Source organism: Pan troglodytes, chromosome 6, assembly GCF_028858775.2.
Source record: "Pan troglodytes isolate AG18354 chromosome 6, NHGRI_mPanTro3-v2.0_pri, whole genome shotgun sequence".
NCBI lineage: Eukaryota > Metazoa > Chordata > Mammalia > Primates > Hominidae > Pan > Pan troglodytes.
In genome coordinates, this window is record NC_072404.2 from 39,824,019 (window position 1) to 39,848,024 (window position 24,006).

The 24,006-nt window shown below is 40.3% G+C and overlaps 1 protein-coding gene across 2 annotated transcripts in view; it reads left to right on the plus strand.

The window, feature by feature from the left end:
- Positions 1-24,006, plus strand: part of BMPER (BMP binding endothelial regulator) — a 249,361-nt gene that overhangs the window by 151,740 nt on the left and 73,615 nt on the right. For both annotated transcript variants that reach the window (XM_009452884.4, XM_054655539.2), the window contains 3 exons: positions 1,276-1,380; positions 5,216-5,261; positions 22,057-22,386. In XM_009452884.4, coding sequence (XP_009451159.3) covers positions 1,276-1,380; positions 5,216-5,261; positions 22,057-22,386 — 481 coding nt within the window. The remainder of the gene's footprint in view (positions 1-1,275; positions 1,381-5,215; positions 5,262-22,056; positions 22,387-24,006) is intronic.

Below are 24,006 nucleotides of genomic sequence, written 5' to 3' on the forward strand. Positions count from 1 at the left end.
TGCCTGGCTAATTTTTGTATTTTTAGTAGAGATGGGATATTGCCATGTTGGTCAGGCTGATCTCGAACTCCCGACCTTGTCATCCACCCTCCTTGGCCTCCCAAAGTGCTGGGATTACAGGCGTGAGCCACCGCGCCCGGCTGCAATACACTTGTAAGTCACCTTGTAAAAACGGTTCCTTTAAATGACTGAGGCTTAAAATAATTCACGGAGACTTGGATTCCTAGAAATGTGTACTCAGAGAACTTGAAACAGTCAAGTGTCCTTTAAGGCAGATTCAGTCAGGTCTTTCTTGAAAGACACTAGAGGGTAGACAGTCCTTAAAATAGCTTCAAAAAGTCAGGAAGGGAAAGAGGCGGGGGAGTCATCAAATATCTCAACTGTTTCTAACAAAAATCTGCTGCTTGGATCTGCAAGCTCAGGAAGGAATCCTTGTTTTGTTTTCAGCCCAACTCTGTTGTCTGTGATCTTTTTTACCCACAAGCAAGGATGCACATCCCTGCCTGTCCTCCAGAGGTACAAGGGCTTTTTGTGGTATTTGGCATTCACAGGTTATACCTTTCATGAGTGAAAGAAATTCCTCAAATAGCTCTTTCTGTCTGAGCAAGGATCTAGTCTAGGAAATGTGTCCCAAAATGCTGCCCTGCATTTTAAGAGGAGAGGACTAGATAGGCAGGGACAGGGTATCCATGGCACTTGGAGTCTTCTCTCTGAGCTCTGCATTTTCAGTGGCTTGCCCATGAAGTGTCTGTCTGAGCACTGGGAGTCATTTGAATTAGCCTGTCTTTTATGCATGTCCTGTATGGGCCAGAACCATGGCACATCTGGTAATTAACCACCTCTGGACATCTCAATTAACTATTGGTGCTTGGGACAGCTTAAATATTTTAGTCTTATCAAACGGGAAAATTAGATTTCTGTCATTGTATCATGTATGAAAATTCATGCTTAGTTTTCCCCCAGGGTGGAACTAAGTAAACAATGCATGACAACAAGACATAAATATGACTTGGTTAAACACACAATAATTATTTTTATATCCAGGAGGGGGAACACACACACACACACACACACACGCTTGCACACAATCTGAAATCTTCACTAATCTTTATCTTAAATCAGTTGGATGTAGACAGACACCTGAGTCATTTAGTCTAATGATGGCATCCCTCACTCAGGGCAAGAAATGCTTTCCTCCATGGAGAGGTTACAGTCTGTTGCCTCAACTCCTGTCAGCCTCCAGCTGCTGACAGGATCCTGTGCCCTCTCTTGTAGGATGGAGAGATGTGGTCCTCTATCAATTGTACCATCTGTGCTTGTGTGAAAGGCAGGACGGAGTGTCGCAATAAGCAGTGCATTCCCATCAGTAGCTGCCCACAGGTATGTTTGGAACACAGATTGACTTTACCTTAGCGTCTTGAGAAATGTCCTGTGTGTGGCACAGTCGCATGCCATCTTCCGAACACAGACTCCAGCTCCCCCAAAGCCTCTACATTCCTGACTAGTCAAATGCCCCTTGCAAAGTTTGCTCATTCTTCTTGCAGATATTTTCCTTGCATGAAAATAGCTCTGCTTTGCTCTTGTCCCAATTCTGATTTCTTATTGACATCTCCCATTCATTCTGTAAAATTTCTCCAACTCCTGCAAGATCTCTTTCTTTGTTTTCTTTTGCCAGGTTTTGTTTAACATCATAACTGTCTTTTGCCTTTTCCTCTTTTCTCTCCCTTCTCAAATCAGAGCTTTCCTCTTATAGCCATTCAAAGTAATATGTGGTTTGTTTATTAATACTTCCCCAAGGGGTTTCTCCTGCCTCACGGCATCCCCGATTTCTTTGCTGAAGTTTTCTCTCTCTAATCCTGGCCTCCATTGTAGCCCCAAATGGAAATAGCATCCTTATGGAAATATCTCTTTTCAAAAACTCATAGCTCCAGCACACTGAATAAAGCAACCATTATCTTCTAAAGCATGAGGTTCATTGAATTCACCTCAGCAACTTGAAACCTTTTAAAGTTTTATACATTTTGGGAAGATGTCAAACCTATTCAACACCTTCCCGTGAATGAAAAAATATATCCATATATTCAGGACATGTCCTCCCTTCTCTGTTATAGACAGCTTTTAATTTTATTCACATCTGTTATTATTATAAACAAAAGTTGCTGTTTTTACTTGGCTGCCAAATGAGGCACAAAAAACAACAGCTGTTGCTATTGCACAACTGAATAAAGAGGAGAGGAAAAAAAGAAAAAAAAAAAACCCTAATTAGTCTTGCTTTAAAAAGCCTCAGACATAAAACTGAAAGCCTCCCATAAAAGAAAAACAAAGAAGATACAATAAGTAGACTTGAACATGGTCTGCTTATAAATATTCATTGGGAAAAATGGGATCACATCATTATGCCAGTCCTCCGGGAACCCTCGCTGCTAATGAACTCTTGCAGCACATGTTAGTAATAATGGGCTTCCTTATTCTACAAGACAAAAACAGGATGCTGTGCCAACCTGGTGGCTCAAGTAACTAGCCTCAGCAGGCCGCCGTGAAGTTTCCAGCTTCACTTGAATTCTGCCACTTGTAGCTGGATTGATAGTTTTCATTGTGCTCTTGCTGGGGGAGGGGATGATGGGGGGAGGTCAACGTTCTTTATGTCACTGATGTCTCATTAGCCTTTCATCATTGTGGACCACATTTGGGCCAGGGGCATCCATTCCTCCAAGCAGAGGCCTTTCCCTGCCCCACCCACCCCCTCCACGCCTTGTCAAAGCTTGTTGGTGCCCCTGCCAAGGCCCCTGCCTCAGGGGCCACCTTTCTGTTTCTAGGCTTCCTTCCAACCACTCCTCCAGTTCACACTTTCCCTTCTCGGGGGCCAGCAGGAGGTCTTTGGAAGATAACTCAGCTCTATCTACCATGGAAATCTTGTTAAAAACTTCCCCTCCCCTACATTGCCTGGGGAAATTTTGAAAAAAAAAAAAAAAAAAAAAGATACAGAGGAGGAGCTTGTATTCCCTGCTCTGTCTTTCCTGGCTACTGCATATCTCTTTTTCCAGATGTAAATGTTTCTTGTGGAAGAAGGGTTTTATGATTGGATTCCCTGTCAATCCTGCCCCTCCTCCCCCATCCTGCAACTCCCCCAGAGGCAAAGGAGTGCCATTTGTGAGAAGGGCTATGAGGGCTGCAGTGGGGACTGGGTCATTAGGACACTGTCATCTCTCCATCTCTAATACGTACTGAGATTTTGTAGTGACAACACTAATCTCATTTAATGCTAACATCACCCCTCTGAGGTGGGTGGTATTTCTAGACCCTGCTTATGGAAGAGCCTGCAGCATGACCAGAGTCTTAGGGCTAATTGCATATTACACAGGTGCTCTGACTTTACAGCTTGTACCTGATTTATTCCCCCATCTAATTTAGTGATATCATCACTGCCACTTTCATTTTCTGAAGACGAGAGATGGAAGTTTCCACCGAGATGTGGATGTAGGGAATCGTAGTCACATTTGTTTGGAGTCTTGGCTTTAAGGTGGCTCTGCTGCGTTGGGATAAAGCACCTTAATCCTCTTGGGGCCGTCATTCCCTGGGCCTGAGCTGACCTCATTTGGCTTCATCTGCAACTGCTTTCAGTCTTGAGAAACCAAAAGAGACCCCTGTGCCAAATTGCAATTGACAGCAGAGCTCTAGGCAATGAAAATATGTTGTGATGCCCCCACACTATGGGATGACTGGCTGGGGCTGAGTTTTAAGTCTCACTCAAAGTTGTCAAAGCCTTTAATGTATCATTTAGGCCTAGCTGATGCAAAAACAAATCAGACCTGATTAAAGATCTTCAATAATTAACCAGAATCCTTTAAGTCAATCTGATTTTTTCTTTTTGAGTACTTAAGCCTACTCTTGATGGAAATGACCAGTAGTGAGTGAGTGAATGAGCAGTGTGTGAGCCATGTGGCTTTGACATGAGCCTTGGCAACCTCTCCATGGTCTCTGTTTCCTTAGTTCCCTGTAAACAGGGGATAAGGACAACTGCATGTGGAGGGTTATTGTGAAATTTAAATGATAAAGTATGAGGAATGCATAGCACTCAGTCTAGTGTATAGCAGATAATAAATATTAAATTATCTTCAAGAGAAAGGACTCAACAGGACAAAACTGCAGTGGGAAGAAAATGTCCTTTAGGGTCAGACAAAATTAGGTTTGATTTTTGGTTCTACTACTCTTGTGTTGCATGACCTCAATTTCTTCACCTATAAAAAGGGAAATACTCAGCTCATAAGGTTCTTGTGCATCTTAATAACAGTGATTATAAAATCTCTAATGTTCATTAAATCTTAATAGGTCATAAGTATTAAATCCTTATCACTAAGCCAGTGTTACCACATAAGTAAAATATCGAATAAGATGTTTGTTATATAGCAAGCGCTCCCTAAATGTTAAACTTCTTCTACATTTCTTTTTCTCTGTGATTAACCACTGAGTCAGAGATAAGACAACTGATTTTCTGATATGAGTCCTGAGAATACGTCACCTCCTTTAAATGTCATGCATTAAAAAACTTGAAAGATGTGCAATGTAGGAAATTGCAGTGTATTTCCAGAAAGGTAATGAAGCATTACTCAGTGTTTCAAAATTCTCAGCTTCCTTGGCTTTGAGTGCATAACAGTGATTCAACATGGATAACATACCATTTTCTGAAACAAGAAATCTGACTGAATTTGATCTGTAGCACAGATATTGCCCATATCCATAGTGCTGATGATTCCTGAGCTTGGATTACAGTTTATTGTTTAAGCTTCTCCAACAAGCAAAGACAGAAAGAAGGTCTTGTAGGGATCGATAGGTTGACAGATAATTCTCATTTTTATGTGTGTGCCCTTGGTCTCTAAAGGGCTAGATTTGGATATCAATGAAAAGGTTGAGTCCAGACTGTCTTCATCTTCCTTCCATGTGAGAAAAATCACACTAGTGAGCCCTTTAGGTATTATATTTCTTGGAGGATAAAAACAGGAAAGCTTGCTGAATGACTTTGCCTGGCCTTAGAACCTGATACTTGAAACTTCATTTTCACCATCTTCATCACCATCTGGGCATTGAGTTCAAATACGGCTTGGACTGATTTCATTGGTTTATCTTGTATTAGATCTTAAAAAGATATTTGTCCTCAGGAGACCCTGTTTTTTTTTTTTTTTAACATTAACTTTGTATTTGTTTTTCTTCTGATTAGGGCAAAATTCTCAACAGAAAAGGATGCTGTCCTATTTGCACTGAAAGTAAGTTTATTCCTTTGAAAATGTGCTATTAGTATTTGTTTTGCATTTTATAGTGCAACAAGAAAAATAGGGGTGTATGTTTCCCACACATTTTATTTTTGTAGGTATATATAGGATGGGATCATCTCACCTCTCTACAGTCACTTTAAGTCAATTGTAATTCTCCCACAGAAGTACAATGGAGACAAATATAGATACTTCCATCAGAATTTGTTGCTATGAGAAATTAAGAAGATAAATGGTTTGATTAGGTTTTTAAAAGGACCAGATAACTTAATGTGCATTTTAACTGCTAATAGCATTTGTAGTCATCGTGGTTAAGATAATGCTATCCGGTAAAACCAAACATTATACAAAGTCTAGGAGGGGCTTTCCTTCTCCCATTATAAAGCCAAACAGCTGCACTTCCTGCTCCCTCACCCCACCCCCACCTCATCACCATGTCACCTGGGTGCATCCAGTCTTGCTGTTGGCAAAGAGAAAACAAGAAGTCATCAGGCTGATGGTTTTGCCATCCTATTGTAGTCATGCGTCACTTAACAGGATGTGAAATGCCTTCTGAGAAATGCATCCTTAGGTGATTTTGTTGTTGTGTGAATATCATAGAGTGCACTTACACAAACCTAGATGGTATAACCTACTGCACACCTAGCCTATATGGTATAGCCTGTGGCTTCTAGGCTACAAACTTGTATAGCATGTCGCTGTACTGAATACTGTAGGCAATTGTAACACATGGTATTTGTGTATCTAAGTAGAAAAGGTATAGTAAAAATGCAGTATTATATTCCTATGGGACCACAGTCCTATATGTGGTCCATCATTGACCAAAATGTTGTTGTGTGATTCATGACTATTTTTAACTGTATTCTTGAAAGTTCCTTCTAAGCATGGCCTATTCTGAAAACTGTCTGAGGCTGTACTACTGATCATACAGACAGAGCATAGCAATAGCTTCATATCATTCCCACATGTAGACACATGCCTAGATCTATTAGCAAATTGCCATTTTAGTCCTCCTGAAATTCATATGGTTTTGAGATAGCTTCCTGGAGTGTTTTATTGAAAGAGGAGTATTAGTAATGTCACTGTCAAATTAGTTCCCATGTATGATAAGTACGATTAACAAAGTCATAAAGTCTATCAGTGTGTTTTCTGAGCCAGTTATGTTTAGAGAAGTGGTCTGGAAGACAGTTGAAAGCAGCTTTCACATGGGTACAGGTTTGTTCTTTCCAATTCTCTAAAATAGAGTTGATATTACTAGAATTACTAGACTCTGTTATTTTTTTAATTGATTAGTGCCTTTGGACAATAGATATGCAGGGTCACTATATGTATGTGTGTGTGTGTGTATTTATATAAAACTATTAAATATAATATTTATCTACTATATATGTTGCTATTTTTAGAAGCAGAGAGCTATTAAACAGTTACATATTGGAAAAAATGCTGGTTGAATTAATGAAAATTTAATTATAGATTTAATAAAAAAGGTTTACTTTAAAGATAATGAAGTACATAAAATAACTCAAAGGAGGCCAATGAAGTACGACTTAGTAGAGAATAATGCAGGAAGACAAATTAGCTATGATTACCAGTTGATTTAAAAACACGTGTACAATCTAATACATTTAATCATCCTCCCAGAAACCCTGAGGAAACTTTGTTTATGGATGGTTCAGAGGCTGCCTTCCAGTTAATTCCCTTCTGGATGAGCAGAATAGAGTCTACACTGATGAAGTTTTCCTCTGTATCCATGTCAATGGAGATGTTTGCATTTCCTCATAAAGTGTCTTCCAGTTGAAGCAGAGACAGACCTCATAGGAATGCCTCTTATTTTCCAGTTAACTCTTTCAGTTTGCATGAGCACAGACTCATTACATCTGCCAATCACATTGTTGTCAGGCAGGATCACTGCTTACCAGCTTCATAAAAACATATGACCAGCCAGGCGCAGTGCCTTATGCCTGTAATCGGGAGGCCGAGGAGGGCAGATCACTTGAGGGCAGGAGTTTGAGACCAGCCTGACCAACAAGGTGAAACCCCATCTCTACTAAAAATACAAAAATTAGCTGGGCGTGGTGGTGTGCGCCTGAAATCCCAGCTACTTGGGAGGCTGAGGCACAAGAATAGCTTGAACTTGGGAGGCAGAGGTTGCAGTGAACCAAGATCATGCCACTGCACTCCAGCCTAGACAACAGAGCAAGACTCTGTCAAAAAAAAAAAAAAAAATTACCAATCTTGTAAGAAACAGTCTAAATCTTGAATTATCTGACTTTATTTTGCAAGGATCAAATAGGTGATTATTGAGATAGTTGAGAGAAATCTACATTATATTATTAGTTTATTCATTATGAGCTGGACTTTCCATATCTAGAAAACTGGTGACATCGTAAAGAAAAAGAAAAGAATACAAATGGAAGGAAAGGTATTATAAAATAGAAGCAAGCTTTAAACTGGTTATATTAAGTACCATATTGTGTTAACCATGTGAATGAGCTCATGCCTTCTATCACTGAGAGAGGCAATTGGCAAGGGAGAAAGCCACCCAGCTGGAGGGGCACTGGGAGGACAGTGACTCTGCACCTGCGCGGAGCAGGTCAGTCAGTGCTGGAAGGGCCCAGGCATGTGGTTCTCTGTCCAAGTCTCAATTATATCATCAGATGGCTATTTCTCAATTTCCTTTGGTGTTCTTTCCATCTGTTTACTCTCTCCTGCTCTCCAGCAGTTCTTCCATCATTGCTGTAAAATGCATTCTATTTGGCAAGGCTTATTTGTTCAGATTGAGTTAAGAGATGGGATGACTTCCAATTTTTAAGCAATGCCCAGTTTTTCTTAACACATTCAGGTAGATTTATTCTGATGTCCTTTAGCTGTGGCTTTGAGACCTCCTACTTTGAAATTTCTTTGTCATTATATTCAGGATTCAGAACAAACCTTTGGGCACATTTTTTCCTCCTTTGTAAATTATGAAAGCTCTCTTAATATACAGATTTCTAGAGTAGAGAAAGCAAGGATGAAACTACAAAAAAGTCTAGTGTTTTCTAAAGCCAGAAAAACAACTAATTTATATCTTATTAAAACACATACACTCTCTCCCTCTCTCTCGGACACACACACACATACACACTCTCTCTCTCTCTCTCTCTCTGTCTCTCTCTCTCTCTCTCTCTCTCTCCCCCCCCGCCCCATGATGTTACTGCGGAGTTTTCAACCTCAGTCTTACTGAGAGTTTGGCCAGATCATTCTGTTGTGGGGCTGTCCTGTGCATTGCAAGATCTTTAGCAGCATCCCTGGCCTCTAACCACTAAATGCCAGTAGCATCCCCTGCAAGGTTGTGACAATCAAAAATATCTCCAGATATTGCCAAATGTCCCCTGGGGAGCACAATTACCCCTCATTGGGTGCCACAGGCATTCCAAATGGAGGAAACAGCATGGGTGAATGCAGACATGAGCACCTGTGATACTAGTAGCAATAACTGACCCTTGGCACCTGTGGATTAGATGCAGTAGGAGAGTAAAGTGAGACTGGAAGCCTCTGAGTTTAATTGAATATGTTTCTGTATTTTAATTCTCTAACCCTGCAAAAAATTATGAAGGCGTAATTATATCTTGAATGATTAAAAAAAGTTGCTATCTTTGCTTTTGTTGCTAGGAAGCTAAAAATAAATTTGTACTCCACCTCTAAAAGCATGCAGGTTTTGAGTAATAAGCTTACTCCTGACTTCATCATATATGTCCACTCTTACGTGTTTTCAGCTATTTACTTTTTAGGTCTGTAAGCTACTTCCAGCCCTTCCCTGAAAGGAGGCAAGAATACCTCCATGCACACATACATGCATACGTCAATTAAATGGATTGATTACAGAGCTTCACATACTCTCCAATTTATTTTGGTTACCTGTGGTAGTTAAATAAGTGTTGCATTATTTCCAGCAGTAGTGGCATTACATTGTCTGTTTCTAAAATCCCACAGAATTTCTCCCTTATTGCCTGGGTTAGTCTTAATCTTGGTAGTGTTTGGGGGCTCTCTCAGATCTCTGAAAGGAGTAACGAAGAGGAAACTTGAAGTGCATCTATAGAACATTCTTATGGGCCTCTCCTTACAACAGTCAGCAGTAATGGTAATTTACAATTTCGTAGGTAAGAAATAATAGAGGAGGCACAACGCCGTTGTCCTCCCCACAGTAGGACAGTTTTTGTAGGGTTGGCCTGAAGGAGCAATGATGATTCTCTCAAAATAGGAGAACAAAAGTCCTCTTAAAATCAGACCTGAGGGAAGTATGAAAAGCATTGCTGTCTTTTCATAACATGGAACAGCCTCTCTTTCTCCCTTTCCAACTGAAAAGAATTAGATTTGATTTTGATGATTTATTTAAAACAAAATATTTGAAGTGGGCTACACAAACTTCATAAAGCTTTCTTGCAAATGCTGTTTCTTGCCAAAGTGTGAGACTCTAGCCTTAAGCCAATCTGGACTTGCCTCGGCTGGGCACACATGAGCACAGGGGAGGTGCCAGGGAGGCCACTTGCCTGTTTTGTGTGTAGCATTTTGTTTATGCAAAATGTTGTTTTACTGTGTGTTGGCAAATAGTAGGTGGAATCTTGACCTAACCACCCAACAGAGACCTGAATCAGATAAATTCTTTGCTGACAGGATATCTGTTTTCTAACATGGAAATAATACATAGGGTCAAAGTTGTCACTAATAAGAAAGGTGCATGTGAGATGTGTATAGAGAAAGAAAGGGAGAGAGGGATGGAGGGAGGGGCAGAGAGAGAGAGAGACTGAGATTGACAGACTGAGTATATGAGAAAATTAATCTCTCAGCCATCCACAAAAGCAGAGACAAAGGCAGCCCAGACATGCATGCCCAGTCCCTGGTGGTTCATTAAGCTGTACCTGCAGCTACATCAGACCTAACCATCAGAATCCCAGCTTAAAACACAAGTTCACGATTACATAACACTGAGGCTGATTGAATATGCCGAGCACAGATGTGCATTTAATTGAAATAACCTCAACTACGTGTCCCAGAAGTAACAGGAAATATCAAATTTCAGCAGCTCATGGTGAGAGGAGGCTCACAGTTGCCAGGTGACTTTTTAAACCCCCCAGGGTTGGTTTCCAGCTGCGTGCAGGCTGCATTGGTGTGCCTGCTCTCCTAGGAGCCCTGCCTGCTGCCTACACCCACCACAGCCACTTGTTTTGGCACATCTGATGTAAGCCCTCTGGGATGTGTACAGGTAGCTCCAATTAACAGAGTGGCTGTAGGAGGGGGAGACTATAATAACAATTTCATTTATTTCCCTAGAAAAAAAACCATAATGAAACAGCAACCTAGGGGCCCATTTTATGAGAAATCTCCACTGACAGAGGTTCTGCAAATTAGTGATTCTGTGTTTGAGCAAGGTTTCTGGCCTCCGGGGCTGTAAGCAACTCCAGGTCCCTTAACACCAAGAGTCTGTCCTTAACTCAGGAAAGCAAGGAAATTCGAAACCAGAGCTCAAGATGCTTGTAGAATAAGAATTTGTGGTGTTGACTTTAGCCCTGCCAAGGAGGTGTTAAGCTAAGTGGCCACTGAAGTTTCTGCTCCAGCATCTGGAGTCGGGCTTGACACTGTTCCTCAGGCCCAAACAGCAGACAGGGGTGGCAAATAAAACCCACTGTACCACACATGGTGGCTGGGAGATCCCACATCGGTAGAAGCCACGCTGGAAGGAGCATGAGGAAATCAGTCTGTTTTCTGTTTTATATGCTGTTCTGCTCTAAGGGATACTGTTACTTTAATTTTTCTTGCTGTAAATTAGTACAGAGTTGAAGGAGACTGAAGTTATTAGGAATCACCTTTTCTCTACCACCTATTGTCAATTCCCACAGGGTGTTAGTACTCAGTAAGTCCTTGATAAGTGATTATTTGATGAATTAACAATCACCACCGTCATCATCCACAGATAACAATAATAGCAATAATAACAACAGTAGTACCCAGCAGCAGCAGCAGCAGCTAATATTTATTTGGCATCTGCCGTCTCTAAACACTATCTTGGGCAGTCTCATTTGGTTTCATTTGATTATCACAGCCGTCTTGTGGTCAAATAGTGCTGTTAGCTCCATTTTACAGTTGAGGGAACTGAGGCTTAGAGGTTAAGAAGGACGCTCAAGATAGTTGTGGAGCCTGAATTCCAACCAGGTAGCTGGCCCGAAAGCTTGGTCTGGAATTACTTCCCTTAGCTTCCTTGTCATTTTGTACAGTTTGATAACCAGTTGAAGTTAAGAAGGGGAAGAGAAGGTCTGGAGGGCTTTACAACTTGTAAGCATTGGAGACTGGCGAAGGACCTTAAGAGGAATTTCCAATTAACAATGTTGTCCCTCCAACCACACCTGGGTGGAAATGGAGACTCAAGTCCCCAGGCTTTCTTCTACTGTGGCATCTCCGTCTTTCTGCTCAAGTACAGAGAAGTGGTGGTTGGTATGCTCTGAGCTCACTGACAAATCAAACTGGCTTGGTTTTCCATTTTGTTTGTTTTCCATGTCTACTAGTTTTTCCAGTTTTTTTTTTCTCGTGGTAATTCAAGTTACTGGGGTCAAGTGAAGATCTCCCCAAATTTTCTTTTTAAGTACACATAGTTTTGAACTTGAAATAACTCTGTATATAATTTCCACCAGGAATGGGTAAGAGCAGAGTTGCCCTGCCTTTGGAGCTCATCACCATTTTAGCATCAGGAAATTTGTAAGTGAAGGGACCTTAATATGAGGTTAGACCTCTCACTTCACAGGTGAGGAAACTGAGACTCACAGCAGTACTAACTGAAAGAGCTGGGATGAGGACTTGCATATTTTTAAAAATCTCCTAATCCAGTATTCATTCTACAGGCCTCCCTGGATTTTTGCTTGGGAAAGCTATTTTTAATATAGGTGTAGCATTATGACATAGTTCAATTAAAAGCTAGTTTCTTGCTTAATTTCAAAAGAATGCATTTTATATAGAAAAAGATATGCGAATTCATTATTAGACATCTGGTACAATGTAGCCAAGGCTGCCATGTTGAATCTCAGGAAAATTGCAAGTATCCAGTTTTGACTGAGGGTATGTGTGATGGAAACTCCTTGGTAATGATACACCTAAAATACAGCTAAACGACAAAACAAATGAACAATAGAAACCCCAAGCTGTGAAACTTAAAAAATACACTTGGTGGGAAGTACTGTATAACTAATTATACATTACTATATGCAGAGCTGAGGCAGATTTATTCCTCTTTGGAGGTCACATCTCCTATGAGCAAAATAAAAGCAACAAAAATTGCTACTTCTGCTGCCTCTGCAATTGCTCCTATAACTAACAGCGACTTATTGAACATTAGTCCATATCAGTCAGGTATTGTGATAAATGCTCTCCATTTTGCCATTTAATCCTTACCATGTTCCTATGAATTAGAAGCTGTCATTAGCCTGAGGGTGAAATAAATTAAATAGTTTGTGGTCAGCTAATACACTGGCCTACGAGACTCCAAAGCCCAAACTTTTATGCACTATTCTCTGTTCTCTATTGACTACATTTGTATTCATTTTGGAGGTTCACTTCCAAACAGATATGAGGTTTGCCAGTTACTTTCTTTTATACATGACTAGTGGCTTCTACTTACAAGCAGTTGTATTTACTTACTTTTTAAAAATGTACCTACATTTATGAGGTCACTTTAACCTCTTCAGTCTCTTAGGTTACAATACTTCAGTTGTAACCTTTGCTGGGAGTATGGAGAGATGACTCATTAGCTGTGCTTTGCATGGCCCTTTGATGTGAAATTCATATTCATGAATGCTGTCATTCTTTCTTCTTATCTCTGTTCCCTTCCGCGTTAGTACTCTCTGCCCTCATTCATTGCTACACCCCTCTTCTCTGACTTCCCATATCCTTCTTTAGTGCAAGTATCTGTTGTTTTACTTTTTGCTTTTTCATCTTGTAAACCCACAGCTCCACTTTCATGGTGCCCTTTCTGTACTTTCTCACTCTGGTTTCAGATTTGTTTAAGCTTTGAGGTCCTTAACATATCACTTCTTAACAAGATGCTAATGTAGTAGATCTCAGCTTCTTGGAGAACACGTTCTTCTTTCAAAGTATTGCATTTGAATTTTGTTAATAGTTTCTACCTTTGATTCCCCCAATTATTTGAGCTGGGAGTTGGATGGAGGGGCTAATGGCTGTTTCCAATCCCTGTTTGTTGACTGAATTCTGGCACCCCCATATCCCAGCTGCACAAGATTTGAGCCTTAATGTTATTTCTCATACTTTTGGCATTTCTCCCCCATGTTGCTAATCAATCATCAGGTTTGCTTGATTGTCTTTTTGTGATGTTTTTCAAATAAATACTTTCCTTGCCATTCCCATGGCAGCTGGACACTCATCCTATTGCTTGCATGTAATCTCCATCTCTCTTCTCCTTCACCCCTTTTTGCACACCCCTGTCAGAACCCAAACTTAGCTTTCACAGAAACCTACACCAGCTTCCTTCACTTGCGGTTTCCCAGAGTTTGTTTTATAAAACACTAGTGCTGAGGGATAATAATGAGTAATATTTTCAAAACAAGGTTCTGTGATTAAATACACTCAGGAAATGCTGGGTCAAGTAAACTTAAATGTGTTTTCTTACTGCAGAATTCTCAGAGCCCTTAATATGCTGATGTGCATGGTGAAAGAGGTTGGAGTATAGAGTGCCTCCCAAACTAATTTGAGCGGCAGAGCTTTTTTTTTTTTTTTTTTTTTTTTTTTTAATTTCTACTTATTTTGGCAGAGCAACAGGCAGGATTGATGTTTCACAGGAAACACATCAAGAAATGCTGGTTGTTTGGAATACATTTAAACTTCTCAGGCTGGCAATAAATCTCAGGCCAATTTATTTAGACAACTTGGGTGTCTTGTATCTCCTGAAGCAGCTCTGCACTCTGGTGCGATTGGCCTCCTGCTCTTCTTGTATAAGCTGCCCTCTTATCTATGTCCATGACTTTATTTACATTCTTCTTTTGGCCTAGAAGGCTTACTTCATTCTAGCCCCAGATCTGTATTTTATGTCTTTTATAGACTACCTCAGTTTACATTGTCTTTTCAACAAATCTATACTTTCTAAGTTCATTACAGTCTTACTCAACCCCATTTTAGCCAGCACTAGATAACTATTTGCTAGACTTGCATAACATTTATAATAAGCAAATGAATAATGACTACTCTGAGTATCTCTTATGTTCTAGGCAGCTTTGCAATGCTATCTTTATAATCACCCGGCAAGGTAATTGTTCTTAGAGTCATGTTATAGGCAAACAAATTGAGGTTATGTAGGTAGTTTGTGCATGATTTTATAAGCCTTAAGTGGCAAAATCAGGATTCAAACACAAGACTCTTCAAAGCAATAATATGCTCAATGTCTGCCAAGCTCCAAGGAGGCTTTAAAGCTGGAAGCCAGGTTAACTTGGAGTTGTGAAACCCATCTCTTTAGCTTAGCTATACAGTTCTCTCAATTGATAAATAAAAACTTCTGGTTTAAGTAGAGAAGTTAAGATCTTGGATAGTGAGAGTGGCAAAAATGCATCTTCTGTATGAACTGCATATTAACATTCAGTGAGCTTTTTAGCATTCTGGAAGGTGCTCTGGAGGACATGAATGAAAAGTTGATACAGACCCTGAGCTCAGAAACATTTAATGTAGTTGGGGAGATGAAATAGAAACACATTAAATAAGAGAATCATATATTATTGTTTATAATTAGCTTATAGATAGGTGTTCCCAGACTCCTAGGACAGCATTGATCAGTCTTTTGACAGGGTCTCTATGAACCTCTACATTTGAGAGGATTTGAGTGTCTACACATTTCTTCAGATTATCAAAGAGCTCTGTGACCCCAGCTAGTTAACAAGTTTGCAGGATGCTGTGGGGAAAGGAATGGCCTTGAAGCCACAGTGTCTTGGGTTGGATTCCATCTTACAACTATTGGCCGAGTAACCATGGGCAACAAGGCAACTTCTTCAAACTCATTGCTAAAAAATTAGGGTATGAATATACAATGTGCACAGACATAGTGAGGATGAAAGGGGATAGTGAGGATGAAAGGGGATACTGAAAATACAGAAAGCATCTGGCGTGGTACTTGGCATACACTAGTTATTTTATACTAGCCACGCTGGATTGCTAAGTGTACTAGTTACCTATGGCTGCAGATGACAAATTACCACTCACTGGCTTAATACAGCATGAATGCATTGTTTTATAGTTCTGGAGGTCAGAAGTCTGAAAAGGGTCTCAGTGGGCTAAAATCGAGGTGTCAGCAGGGCTGTGTTTCTTCTGAATGCCCTAGGGGAGAGAATCGGTGTTTTTTTTTTTTTTTTTTTTTTTCCTTTTCCAGCTTCTGAAGGTAGCCCACATTCCTTGGCTCCTGACCCCTTCCTCCAGCTTCAAACTTGCAAACAGCAGGTTGAGTCCCTTTCACACTGTAAGGCCCATGCACCTGCCTTCCTCTTTTGCTAAGGGCCCTTGTGAATACATTTGCCTCTTTCAGAAGTGCCCATCTTGAGACCAGCTGATTAGCAACCTTAATTCCATTTGCAAACTTAATTCCCTCTTGCCATGTAAATAACATAGTTACAGGTTCTGGGCATTAGGAGGTGGACATGTTTGGGGGTCCATTATTCTGCCGACCACTCTTGGTCATATTAGGCATTAGAGGTAAGTTCTTTTCCCATGTTGTTCTGATTCTGATTTAGCTTTTTGATTTTAACAATAATTTTTAGTGGGGTAGGTTATCCCTATTCAAATGGAGAAATTGGACTCCCATGAATTTGAATTTCTCAGCTAGCTTTCTTGGCACCAGACATAGTTCCCCCATAATGTTCCTGACTTTTCAGAATTTTTTTTCCTAATAGTCTCTTTATTCTGAGAGCATTCATTAATTATTCAGTTAATCGATTAGGCGATTTTGGTTACCTGCTGTATGTGTCATTACACTGAACTATTTTAGTAAGTTCAGTGTGGGCAATTTTTTTTTTCACCAAAATATGTTCTCAAATTAATTAACTAACTCATTCATTCAACAGACATTTATTGGTACATAATATGTGTTACAGCAGTAATACTTTTTGAGTAATTAAAAAAAGAATCCATTTATTACATATATACCGTTATATGTTGCTTAATGGTAGCAATATGTTCTGAGAAGTGCATCATTAGGCAATTTTGCCATTATTCGAACATCATAGAGTGCACTTATACACAAACCTAGGCTAAATGGCACACCCTATTGCTACTAGGCTACAAACCTGTACAGTACAAATACTGTAGGCAATGATAATACAATGGCAAGTATTTTTGTATCTAAATACATCTAAACATAGAAAAGCTACAGTAAAAATACAGTATTATAATCTTATGGGACCACTGTCACTCATGTGGTTTGTTGTTGATGGAAACATCATTATGAGGCATGTGTCTACCTGTAGACCCTTCTGTATACATGGCAGTGTGCCAGGCACTGAGGGGTACACATAAAACTTACAAGGAGTTTAAGGTCTGGCTTAGAAGTTAAGAATATGCTAAAACTATAAGCTAAGGAAGAAAATAATATATCATAAGCGGGCTATGAGTTTGGTACACCATATTTTTGACCCCTAAAAGGAAAAACATAGTGTGACTACAAGATAGAGTATTTGAAATTAAGACTGTCCCAGAACATCTGGGCTATGTGGTCAGTTTTGCTTTTGAAATTTAGAGGAAATAGACGACTTTGGCTGAGGCAGCAGGGGCGTTGCTGTGGGAAGCTGGCATTGGGCCGGGAGCTGAAGGATGCATGTGCTGTGAACTGTGAGGGAGTGCTGGGCAGGCATGGGCCATTGCAGGGCCCAGGTGAGGGGGGCCAGCACTGGGCTCCATGGCAGAGGCCTGGATGGTAGCACTGGCTGTGGGTTTGGATGTGTTTTAGATGAGATCTTGTAGTTAGGGACTGCTTACTTTGTTTGCTCTTTTGTTTCAAGTTGGTGAGCTCATGGAATTCTGGAAAATATGTGAAAGCAAATTCATAACATTTAACAATGTACCTACACAATATTTCTTGAAATCAGTTTTTTATGTACAGATTGGTTACTATTTCTGGTGGATTACAGGTTGGTGGAAAGTGACCTGCTCCTCTCTTTTCCACCCCCACCCCCATACATGTTAGATTGTTTCCCATTTAAGAGGCCAAGGAAGGCACCCAGGTGCCACGTGGTGGATCATGTGCTGACCCTTAGGTCCCTTTTGGGCCAATAGCTGTCAGTGACATTCTGTGCAAGATGGGGGGCTCCTGAATGGAGAAGTTCGGGTCATTCTGGGTTGCACCACAGCCTCTTTCTGTCAGAGGCCTCCATCACTGTTCAGGCAGGGCCTAGACAAACAGCCTTTCCTGATTCTTCACTCAAGCTTGGCATCATCACGACGCTTACCTTTCTGGGATTCCTGGAGCCCCTGCATGACACAGTGACCTCGTGGGGCCTGTTTCCCTGCAGTTTGGACTGAAAAGGTTTAAAGCCATGTTTTTTTATGTGTTGGGCTTCCTCATGGTTAGAGCATTATTTCTGCAAATGCAGTGATCCGTGTAGTAGCAAAGTATGATGAGCTGGAGAGACCTTTCTCTTTGCTGAAGTAGTGGACTAAGGATAGAAGTTCCATTCTGTGCTTTCAAAGTGAAAAAACATTTTAAAGACAGGAGAAACCTTACGACATGTTAAGTAAAAAATAGAAAATCAAATTTCATGTACAGAATTATCGTAACTATGTTCAAATAAATACATGCACAAAATTATAAACAGTGGCTGTTTCTTATTGGCAGAAACATGAATGATGCTTTTTTCCCCTTCCTTATGCTTTTGTGTTTTTGTTTTGTTGTGTTTGGGGGGAGTAGGATTAGAGTTTACTCAGTTTCTCTTATTTTTTTTAGAACATGTGATTGTATAATTTTCCCTTAATTTTCTTTGACAGATGTTTTGAAAATAATCACTGCTCTCAGAAGAAAGGCATTTCATTAGAATAAATATATCCATGACATAAATAAATGTACCTGATGTGGTTAGGAGAAAAGTATTGGCACTATAATTTCAGAGGCAGTGTCACTCTTATTTCTCATAGCAATCTTATTAAGGTATGGAACATCAAAGTGGTATGTCTTTAATCCAGTATTTTTTAAACTTTTAAAGCAAATATTCTTTTTCCAAAAGTATACATAGTCATTGTAAACAATGAAATGTAAGTATAAATAATAGTGCAAATACACATAAACAAGAAAGAGGAAAAGAAATGTAACACATAATTCTATTACCTTAGAGAAAAAACACTCACTCCTATTATCTGGTTTTGTATACTTCTGATCTTTTTTACCCCCCTTTACCTGTGCATTTGTATCCATATTTTGAAAACAACTCAAAACAAAAATAAGATCTAATGATTTGACCTACAGGACTATGAAAAAATGTGCCAGCAGTCATAAGCTGGCATCTTTCTCCCCATCTTCTGACTTACGCATATTCAAACAAGGTTAGTTTCAGGATGGTCTATTTCTGTAGCCTCCCTCCCTCTGCCTATCACGCCAGGCTTTCCAGAAGAGTGTGACTGGACATCTGGACGTGTTGGACTGAAGCTCATTTCACTGGGTCCACTGGAAAAAATTATATGAGGATGCTGTGTTCTTTTCTGTCCCCTAAGTGTTCTCGAGCCTTTTCCTTTTGCAGCCAGGCAGATTCTTGTAACACTGAGAATTCTCACTTGCAGACACTCTCTAGTGCACAAGTTCACTGCGCCTGCAGGATCTGGCACAGGGACCTTGAGGTGCCAGGAAAAAGGGCCAAGGTTTCAAAATTATTTTAGTTCATGATACAAATGTCCCCAAATGCAACACATAATTTTCAGGCATCTTCACAGTCATGATATTTTGTTGGCCTCTTCAATATTGCTGTCAAACAGAAAAATCATCCCGATTTCCAAACCCTTCTCTTCCATAAGTTAGGGCCTCTTGAAAAATATCTTTCCTGACAGCCCTGTTCACACATGATTTCCCTTGCCCAGAGTCTCCCTGGACATTCTTCATTGCTTCCCGCCCAGCTATGAGCAAGCTCAGGCTTCCCCAGGGTCACTTGAGGCAGTAGATCTTCTGTTGCTTCTATGAAGACTTGCTTTGTCATGTAATTGGCCTTATCTACAAGTGCCCACAGTTTGACTCTAAAAAACAAAACAAAAAATAACAACAAATAAAAAACAGAAAAGCATAAGAAAGAAAATAATGTCACTTATGGCTCTTCCATCAAGGAATAACCACTGTTTTCAATTTTGGGGTGTGTATGTTTTGGCGGGGGTTGTGCATATTAATTTTAACATAGTTAAAATTATCCTGTACATATAATTTTGTCTTTGATTTTTCACTTAACATGTCATAAGCATTTCCTCAGTCATGAAGATTATTCACAAACTTTTTCAGTGACTAGATCATAGTTCATTTTGTGGATTGTATTACAAAGTGCTCAGCTGTTTGTTTAATATTGGGAGACAATCTGAATACCAATTTTCTGATGATGCATCCATGATCAGCAGGCATGTAGAAGAGTGTTAGGGTATGTGATGAGTTTTCTGCAACTGTTAGCTATTAGTGCTTTAATTAATGATAATTTTAATGTAATTGGTGTCCCTGGTACAAGGAGAAGATTGCCACAGGAGAGTGTGGGCAGCAGGTTGTGGGCATTCCCTGTGCCTGCTCCCCACTGAGAGAGGACTTCCTCAGGAGTATAATTTCAAAACCTTAGGAGGTACCTTGGCCTTTCCAAGCTGAGGTCCATCTGTAGCATGCTCAAAAGCTCAAAAACGTTGGTTGGTCTGGGAAGTCTTGCTGAGAAGGTGGAGTTAAGGACCTGGAAAAGTCCTTCTCTTCAACTGGGTGCATCTGGTCATCAGGTTACTATGTAGTCCTTTTGTGGCACATGTTGGTATTACTTCCGAACTGTCATTCTCCTGATGCCACTTGGGGTCCCAAAGAACTGCCTTGTTCTCCCTCAACCAAAAAGCGACATTTTCATGGCCAGGGAGAGATTCCATTTCATGGCCAGGGAGAGAGAATGTTGGGGGAAATGTGGGATAGGATGATTTTGGAAGTAATCACATGGAGAAAGGACTGATAAATGCACTCTGAAGAGGTTAGATAGCTGGGAACTAGTTGAGAAGATATGGAGTTAGGAAGGTGGGAAGAGGGTAAAATGTGAAGCAACACACCGTGTAAAATTGGAGTCAGAAGGAAAAGCGACCAGGAAAGGAATAAGAAAGGAACAGAAAGGGAGGGTGAATTTGAGTATTACTGCTGAGCTTTCAAAATGTGTCTCTCCCACCTACTTCTTCCACCCTCCACCCTGAGGAGTGCCTTTTACATATTCTTTCAAGTATTTGTTCATTGAAATTCTCATAAATGCCAAAACTTTTTCTTTTATACTCTCTATTAAATATTGACAAGGAAAACTAATTTAGAACAAGAAATTAATTTATTAAGTTCCAAATGTATGTGCTTTGTATGGAGTCATATGAAATTGACATATAAAATGACATAATATATCATAACATAAAGCAACATTACACTCCAAACACTTTAGAAATTAAAAGCAAATGTTTCCATTGGATCCCCTTGGTGCTATCAGATCAGCTGGCACATCCTTCCTCTGTCTTGACTCAATTCTTCCCTTAGATATTCTGAGAAATTACTTATATGACATTCTCATATTCTTGACCTAGTATTTTTATTCTGGTTATTATTCTTGATCTGGCTATTATTCTAGTGTTGGCTGGAAATTGTGCTTTTTATTTATTTTTTAATTATTTGGGCTACTATCTCTAAATGGATTCCTCATTTCCTGGTTGTTTCATGCCTTTTTGAAAACGGATAAAATATATTTACATGCAGAACAAACCAATGCCAAGATTTGTTTTAAAAAATAAACAATATTTAATTTTCTATAGAAATCTTAGGGCTGCCCTAAAGTGTAAAACTTTACTTTGATCTCATAAGTATTTGAATTAATGATATTTCAGAATGATGACTTTACTGGAATGTCTTAACTGTACTAAATTATATTTCGTAACTTATTTTTCATCCAGTTTTAGATCATGGTCCTTAGATCAAAACATAGGAATTTTTGGAAAACATATAAAGACTATCTGTAAATATTATTAGCAATTTGTTTCCTGATACTATTAAACTCGTGTCTGTTTGGCAGTTCTATTGATTTATCCTAGATAAATACACGGGTGTTGAGTATCAGTTTTCCTTAAGAGCTTGAGAAACATTTAGCACACCGTGTTTCTAATTTTTTTGAATTAGTTAAATGAAAATCATGCTAATGTCTTGGTGTATTGACATTGATGTTGCTCCCATTTGTTTATTTATATACTTACTTTGCTCTTGTGTGTGTGGGTTGTGAAGTAAGGCCAGTTCTTAGTTATCTTAGTTCCGTTTCTTCATTCCCTACGTTAAGATCATGGAAGCATATCCAGGCTACAAAATAGGCATGCTTTGAAAATTCAGAGGCTTTAAAATGACTTTCAAGTATAAAAGAACCAGAAGTATTCTGAGTATTCTGTGAGGTTTGACACGAACCTTTAAAAACGACCACTTTTTTTTTTAAGTTGATTTCCCTTAGTGCGTTTCTGCTAAGGCTTCCCCTTACCCAGCAGGTGCCCCTGATTTCTCTGTGAATCCTTGGCTTGCTTTGTGACCCGGCTTTTGTCTCTCACTCCTCCGCAGAGCCCGGCGTTTGCACGGTGTTTGGAGATCCCCACTACAACACTTTTGACGGTCGGACATTTAACTTTCAGGGGACGTGTCAGTACGTTTTGACAAAAGACTGCTCCTCCCCTGCCTCGCCCTTCCAGGTGCTGGTGAAGAACGACGCCCGCCGGACACGCTCCTTCTCGTGGACCAAGTCGGTGGAGCTGGTGCTGGGCGAGAGCAGGGTCAGCCTGCAGCAGCACCTCACCGTGCGCTGGAACGGCTCGCGCATCGCGCTCCCCTGCCGCGCGCCGCACTTCCACATCGACCTGGATGGCTACCTCTTGAAAGTGACCACCAAAGCAGGTGGGGCGTCTGTGGCCTCCCTCTTGCTCTAGCCTCCGCCTCACTTACCCGTTCAGCAGCACTGCTCGGTTAGAGCACTCAGGAGATGTGGTTCCTCCTCCGAGCAAAAACCCAAGGCAGAGCCAGGTTCCAACTGCGGGACTTGCCTCATCCCCACTCACAGGGAAGTCACATCCTGAAGATGCCACAAACAGCTGGAGACATTCGGACCGTATGGAGTCTTGCAATTGGATGCCAGTCCCACCAGTCTTGCAATCTTCCCACATCCAGAACCTTTCCATCCTCTGTCTAAAAATAGCAGTTGTACTCTCCACATAACCCCTCTCTCAAGTTTTGTTGCTCTTTTAGGCCGTCGATGCCCAGCTTGGAATTGTCAGTGTCTCCCAGCTCAGCTAGCTATGTGCAGTTTCACATCTGGGAGAAATAGTGTTTCTATGTTAGCATCTGTCCAAGTCTTTGCAGCGGAGTCCTGAAAAGTAAACAGCTTAGTATCAGTGATGTTCAAAAGAAACATAAATGTCCACAGCAGAAGGGCTTGTTCTTGGCAAACTCTGGTATGCAGGAGTAGCCATATCCCACGTGGCTGTTCTATGCCACCGAGGCCCCTTCTTTCTCAGCAGCGCATGGTGCTGTAGGCTCACTGGTCTCTGCCTTTCCACTCCAAGAGCACATATATTCCCCCTTGGGCCAAACTATTTTTGACTGCCAGTGGTCCACGAGGCTCAAACTCTTGTCTGTTACTTGCTACCTAAGAAAGGCATTTTAGAAGCAGAACTCAGTCCTTGAATATCAGCCCCAGAGCATAAATTCAGCTCATTTTCACACTTTGTGTATCATGTATGGTTCCTTCCATGCTACCTTTGGTTAATATATATCTTTTGTCAGCTGGATATTGCACTGCCTTTCCTTTGGCATACTCTATTTTTTTAAAGCATGATACTTCTAAGGAAATCAGTGTATTTCTTGCTGTTTGCATTGATAAGAATTTAACAAGTGTGAAAGTATCAGTTGGATTCCCGTTTCTTTAGATAATGAAACATTTGACAAAGCAGGCACTTTTCAGGGGCTATAGAGACTGTTTTTACCATACCTTCAGAACCCTGGCAATTACTTCAATTCAAGCCAAAAGGTATTTTGATAAGTTGATTTGAGCTTATGGAATGCCAGCTTAGCTAAACAAAGGCAGGAAGCCAAGAAGCAGCCCAGGGAGCTTTTAGTTAGAGTATAACATGTTTTCAGTGACAGAATGTTAAGTATTAATATACTGGAACATTTTATAAGGGGAAAAGATTCCTATTCTTTATTTCACAGTTGTGAGAGATCTACTCATTCAAGTTTAGCGGGATTAGTCCTGCTCAGAAAATTCACACACCTGCTCTTATATCCAAAAGACATGGTGCTCTGTAAATGTAGGCTCCAGGACATTCCTTTCAAGGAGGCAAAGTTTTTTGGCTCCCTGTAAAGTGTGCGTAAGATGACCCATTATTACACAGCACTAATTAAAAGCACCTTGACTATTTGCAAGCTAGCTGAACACAATAGATTCTACTGATATGGAAATTATTAGTCAACCACAGCCTAGTTCTCAAAGAAATCTTGAGTACTTGAAGATTACTAACA